Source organism: Echiichthys vipera, assembly GCF_963691815.1.
Source record: "Echiichthys vipera genome assembly, chromosome: 11".
NCBI lineage: Eukaryota > Metazoa > Chordata > Actinopteri > Perciformes > Trachinidae > Echiichthys > Echiichthys vipera.
In genome coordinates this window covers 5,515,762-5,521,779 of record NC_139836.1, presented here as the reverse complement: position 1 = coordinate 5,521,779, position 6,018 = coordinate 5,515,762, and the positions used below count along the sequence as shown (strand labels likewise).

The following is a 6,018-nucleotide window of genomic DNA, read 5'->3' as shown; positions in this document are numbered from 1 at the left end:
GGAATATCTCAATCTTAAGGATAGAAAAGTAGTAAGTCACATAAACGACCAACAATGACAGAACAGAACAATAAGAGAAACAAACGCGGCCAGTCGTAATATTCATGTTGCTTTGTGAGGTGTAAAAGGCACAATTACGATATTGCTGCTGGCATTTGAAAGCAACATAACTGAGTCAATTTTGAAATGTGACTCTGGAGTGCCCTTTAGTGGAGAAAATGAGGAGTGCATACACATCTTTAGATATTTGATGTTACACTGTAAACAGTGGTCAGACATAATGGATCTGTATTAACTTCTTTGCACTGGCAGAATATGATTTAAATCCTTCTCCTTACCTACAAAGCTCTTATTGGTCAGGCTCCGTCGTATCTTAAAGAGTTCATAGTACCGTATTACCCGACTAGATCGCTGCGCTCGGAGAATGCAGGGCTACTTGTGGTTCCTAGAGTCTCCAAAAGTAGAATGGGAGGCAGAGACTTCAGCTACCAAGCTCCTCTCCTGTGGAACCGACTCCCAAGTGATGTTCAGGAGGCAGACACTGTCCCCATATTTAAGGGTAAACTTAAAACTTTCCTTTTTGATAAAGCTTATAGTTAGGGCTTCCTAGTCCTCAGCTATGTTGTTATTTTTACGATGAGTTTGTTCTGCTTAATTTTGCTGCTATAGGCCTAGTCTGCCAGGGGATAATACTTTTCCTGATCCTCTGAGCTTCTCTCCTCTCTGTCTGTATCATTCATGTCTAATCAATGCATGTTACTGATTCAACTTCTTGCCCGGAGTTGTTTGTGCTTTGTCGTCTCGCGGGTCTCTGCTGATCGTGGTGGTGCCTGCTGCCATGGTCCTGTGTGACACTTCCTGCTGCTATTATAATCTATAACCTCAGCTGTATTGACTGCCATAACATATAAGCCTGTGATAGACTGGCGTCCTGTCCAGGGTGGACCCGCCTCACGCCCAATGTGAGCTGGGATCGGCTCCAGCCCCCCACGACCCCCGTTAGGGACAAGCGGTTGAAGATTGATGAATGGATGTTCTCCATATTGTAGTTAGACATGCAACACAACTGCAATGTCCAAATGTAAGAGATTCTGGGTTTAAAATCATCCTATGGTCTTTTTCGACACACATCAAATAAGTTCTTAAACTATTAACGTAAATATCCCTGTCGCTAACAGACGGACGTGGCTAACAGTGGTTAGCTCGGGGCGGTACGGTGAAGGCATTAAAACGTCTTTTTTAACCACTAATACTGCTCATGTGTAGGTGCTACTGCAGATGTAGTATTAGTGGTTAAAAAAGACATTTTAATGCCTTCACCGTACTGCCCCGAGCTAATCAGTGTTAGCTACATCCGGCTGTTTGCAACTCTCCCGAATTTCTCCGTTAATAGTTCATACACGAAAAAAAAAAACTTAATGGCTTATTTGATGTATGAAAGTGCCTAAAAAGACCATGGGATGATTTTGGGACGAAACTACACTTTAAGAGACTCACCCGAGAGTCTAGCTCAATACTGGTGGAGATAACTGGCTGAGCAACACAATACACAGACGTCGTTGCTAAACGCCCTAACTGTTCTGTCTTACACTGTGTAGATAATGTTGATTTGTTTTTGTATGTGAAAACATGACCATATCTTACACATTGCACCTTTGCAACTGCATTCATGCGAGATTCATCATCCCATGTTCGAACGCAATTATTAGGTGGGAAAAAAAGATAGATGCTAATGTATTTTTTGATAGATGGATTAACCCTTCATAGAGATTCATATACATGTGTGAAATAAATTGACTGCCATACAGGATTTGTACATAAAATCAGCTTCTTTCTTGAACTGATCACTTAACATTCACACATACACAACAGTGATGGTGCAGCGGCAGCCTCACTCCATCCTGCAACAACACACCAACAATGTGCAAAACATGTCCTGGATATTGAAGTCTTTTTTTTCATGACGTTTCTTTTTGGTTAGCATGACCCCTTTAACAGAATGCAATACATTAACAGTGGTGGATACACTTGGTGAAAGTCCTTCTTGTTCCCTTTGAGTATTGATACAGTCAGTCAGGAACACAGTTAATCTCACCTTCTGATCTAAAACTCACACTTTTGAATGTACGGTTTCAAATGTGCAGTATGTACACAATACAGGTGTGACACATGAGATTTAAGAGTTCTGAACTAGAAGTCGACACAGCGGCCCTTTCTCTCCCAGTCCCCGTAGCGGGTGGGCTCTGGACCCCGAGGTCCACCCTTCTCCTTGGTTAAAGGGTTCACATCATCAGGGAACTCTGGAGGAACAAGGGAAGGGTTCAGTTTTAAAGAAAAAGAAAAAAACATAATTTTTTTTTGCATGCAGTATATATTTTTTTTATATACAAAACGCTACAAAGACAAGATATTTAATGTTTAAAATGATAAACTATTGTTTTTTGCAAATATTCACTCATTTTGAATGAGTGAATATTGATTGATTATGAGTGAAAACTGCCTGCAACATGTTCTAAAGTAGCTGGGACAAAAGCTACAAAAGACTGTGAAAATAAAAGTTGAGGAATGCTCCAAAAACACCCGTTTGGATCTTTCCACAGGTGAACAGGTTCATTGGAAACAGGTGAGCGTCATGATTGGGTAGAAAAGGAGCATCCCTGAAAGGCTCAGTCGTTCACGAGCAAGGATGGGGCGAGGTTCACTACTTTGTGAACAACAAATAGTCAACAGTCTAAGAACAACAGTTTAAGAATGACGTTTCTTAACGTACAATTGCAAAGAATTGACGGATTTCATCATCTACAGTCCAAAATATCATCAAAAGATTCAGAGAATCTGGAGAAATCTCTGCACATAAGCAGCAAAGCAGCAAACCAACACTAAATGACTGTGACCTTGGATCCCTCCCAATGACAGAAAGTCATTGTCAAACCCGTCAAAAGTTTTAAATATTAATTCAGACTAAATATATTTTTTAATGGAAAAGCCATTATTTTATTCTGTATCTCTCAAAACGCCCCTGTGGGCACCATTATTTTTTCAATACAGCTTTTAATAAAGATTCTACATATTCAACCTTATTAAGTGTTTAATTGTGAATCGAAATCCGACCATTCTAGCTCTTTAAAGGCTAATATTTTCCGATTGCATGAGTCCTCTTTACAGTTAACTGAATATCTTTGGGTTGTGGACAACTAATCAATTAATCGAAAGATGACTGGACAATGAAGAGAATCGTTAGTTCCAGCCCTGGATCAAAGAGGGGGAGGCCCCCTGCGTGAGACTCACTTTGCAGCGCAGCCTTGCTCTCCTCCTCGGGGCTGTCGAGCCGACCCTGCGGGGTTTTAGCTTTCTTCAGCGGCTGCTTGTCCTTCACCGCTCCGCTGGCTGCACGGGAGCCCCCTGAACAAGACACACAAGGAGAATGGACGTGTATAAACCCGGTCACTGAGCAGAGACCTCCAGCTCTGGAGGCAAGTTTAGCCATGAAGTCTCGCAGCATCACGCTGTAGGACATACATAACAGACAAAACAGTACAGCCGCAGGTTTGTCAAAGCCGTGTGTCTCCCTGGAGCCCGAGTGGAGTCCCCTCTCTGTACTGTTGTCTGGTAGAAAGCACACACTCACCTGCAGAGACACGGTCCACACACGGAGCCCGCAGTCTGCCGGCCGCTGCCGCTCTGAACGGGGACATGAACCGCAGGAGAGACATGTCTGCGACGCGACGACTACCTGCTGCTTGTGAGCTCGGACACTTACACAATCACCGTCTTGTTTGCGTCGCGCTTCGTTTACGCAGTTTGCGTCATCACCATGCGACGGAAAATGGCGACGGACCAGCGCAATGTTTGTTCGCCCCAGTAGGGAGAGACAAAGCTCTAGATATAACAGTCTCCGGCAGACTGTGTAATGAACGGTGTTGTCTATGGTTGTGTGTGATGTCTCTATACTTCCAGCTTCACTTTCATTAGCTACTTCAGTAAATGTAGCTTCATGTGTCTGAAAACCCTGCGTGTTCTTGCATTTTAAAAAGTGATATGAAAGCTGCCTTCCAGTGCCGTCAGAACTGTCGGACCTCCAACTCAGAAAAGTGCACTGGAATACTTGTCAAAGTGGATCCTCCAACTCGCGAACTCGGCGGTAACTCAACCAACCCCGACCTCACCAAGATAAGTCGGAGAACAATGGGCGAACTCAGGGGAGCTCAACAAACCCCGACCTCACCAAGATAAGTCGGAGAACAATTTGTGAGAGATAAAACGTCAAAGAACAGGCTGTAAACGTTACTTCCCTGCGCGTAGTGTTATATTAGATACCTAGAGTCAAAGATAAAATCATTCCGCGTAAGACCTAGTTCAAGGAGTTGGAGAACGGCCTCATCCGGTCTCCGCGCATCTGGATATCTCTCAAACGTGTGTCTAACTGCTTCAAGGCCTAGTTTCGTATTTATATTTGTGTAGAGAGCATCAATATCCACCGTAAAGAGCATTGCTCCGGTCGGGATCGTAGTGGGGTCAGGGGGTAGGGTTAGGGTCAGGTTAGGGGGTAGGGTTAGGGTCAGGTTAGGGGGTAGGGTTAGGGTCAGGATTAGGGGGTAGGGTTAGGGTCAGGATTAGGGGGTAGGGTTAGGGTCAGGTTAGGGGGTAGGGTTAGGGTCAGGATTAGGGGGTAGGGTTAGGGTAAGGGTTAGGGGGTTGGTTAGAAGAGTTAAAGAGAGGAAGTCCAGCGACCCTCTTACTTGCACGGGCACATGGGGTTTTCTTTTTTTCCAAAACTCAGACAACAAAATCAGTGAAAAAACCATTCCTATACACATTTATCTGGGCTGTTGGGCGCCAGAACAACACCGTTGGTAGTCTGGTGCCCCTCCCTTTACCACCAGCCCACAAACAGCCTGTAGTTTTTCTACGTAACTCCGCATCCTCTACAGCTTACAGTGTTCCCCGTACGTAGCCCAGAATACCATAGCTGGTACACTGGGCTCTTTTGCTTTAACCATTCACAACATTATTATTATGTCTTTGGTCTGCCTGCTCCAGTTTACAGGATCTCATTGAGGCCCATAGGTACCCCAGTTTTTAATTTTTCGATCCAAAGCCTCTCGGCTCCTATTCTCTGGGCTGCAGACCAGTAAGGCTGACTCTCCAGGCCCGCAATTCTGAGATTATCAACCCCATGTGTTTGGAAATGGTCATAAAGCACTGACACTTTAGTTGTTTTGTTAGTATGGTAGAGATGTTGTTTAAGTCGGTCCAGCAGCTTATTTTGTGTTTGTCCGACATACATTTTCTCACATATTATACAGTCAATCAAATAAATCACATTTGTGGACTCCAGCTGCACCCTGTGCCAGACAGGGGCCCCCGATGTTGTGTGTTTATTTGAAGCAAATGTAATTGCCCTAAAGTGTCACTTGACATGCTGTGGTGTGTTTGATTGGAGGGAAGTGTGGACCAATAGATCCTTTAAGTTTTTATTTCTTTTAAAGGCGGAAATTATTTTTAAATCCGACAGTGATTCTGTAACACCTTGTAGCCTCGAGAAGGTTCTTTTGGAACAAGAGTTCAGATGGAGTGAGGTGGAGGAGAAATGGGTCACCAGAGGAACTAAGTTTTTATTCTGTTCTACTCTGGTACTCCATTCTCCCCCCTCGAAACCCCTCTCAACATCCATCTTAATTGACCTCCAAAAAGTACGGCTGTGGCTTTTTTTCCTGAGGGCACCAAAGAGTGCTTTTGTTGCTTTTTCTACATCATCACGACTGGAACTAATCCTACGAAACCTTATAAGCTGAGATTTTACAATCCCCTTAAAAGTGTGTTGCGGGTGGAAGCTGGTTTTGTATAGTACGGTGTGTGTGTCTGTAGATTTAAAAAACACTCTCATCCCCAGTGTCCACTTTGTTACGTCTTCTTTGATAATAAAGACTTCGGTGTCCAAAAACTCAATGTGAGAACCTTGTAGATTGTATTTGACTTTTATGGAGTCATGATGGCTTTTCAACGTATTAATTTAAT

General features: G+C 43.6%; 1 protein-coding gene across 1 annotated transcript; it reads right to left on the bottom strand.

Moving 5' to 3' along the window:
• Positions 1-1,753: 1,753 nt before the first annotated feature.
• Positions 1,754-3,768, bottom strand: sdhaf4 (succinate dehydrogenase complex assembly factor 4). The gene is made up of 3 exons (XM_083922409.1): positions 3,629-3,768; positions 3,289-3,402; positions 1,754-2,300 (listed from the first exon to the last, which is right to left on the bottom strand). The coding sequence occupies exons 1-3, from the start codon at positions 3,711-3,713 to the stop codon at positions 2,191-2,193; spliced, it is 309 nt and encodes a 102-aa protein (XP_083778535.1). The 5' UTR covers positions 3,714-3,768; the 3' UTR covers positions 1,754-2,190.
• Positions 3,769-6,018: the final 2,250 nt, after the last annotated feature.

Coding starts and splice junctions, on each gene's coding strand:
- sdhaf4 (XM_083922409.1), bottom strand. CDS start 3,713: ATGTCTCTCCTGCGGTTCATGTCCCCGTTCAGAGCGGCAGCGGCCGGC. Junction 3,403..3,628: donor TGTGGACCGTGTCTCTGCAG/GTGAGTGTGTGC, acceptor TGTCTTGTTCAG/GGGGCTCCCGTGCAGCCAGC. Junction 2,301..3,288: donor GAGCAAGGCTGCGCTGCAAA/GTGAGTCTCACG, acceptor TTGTTCCTCCAG/AGTTCCCTGATGATGTGAAC.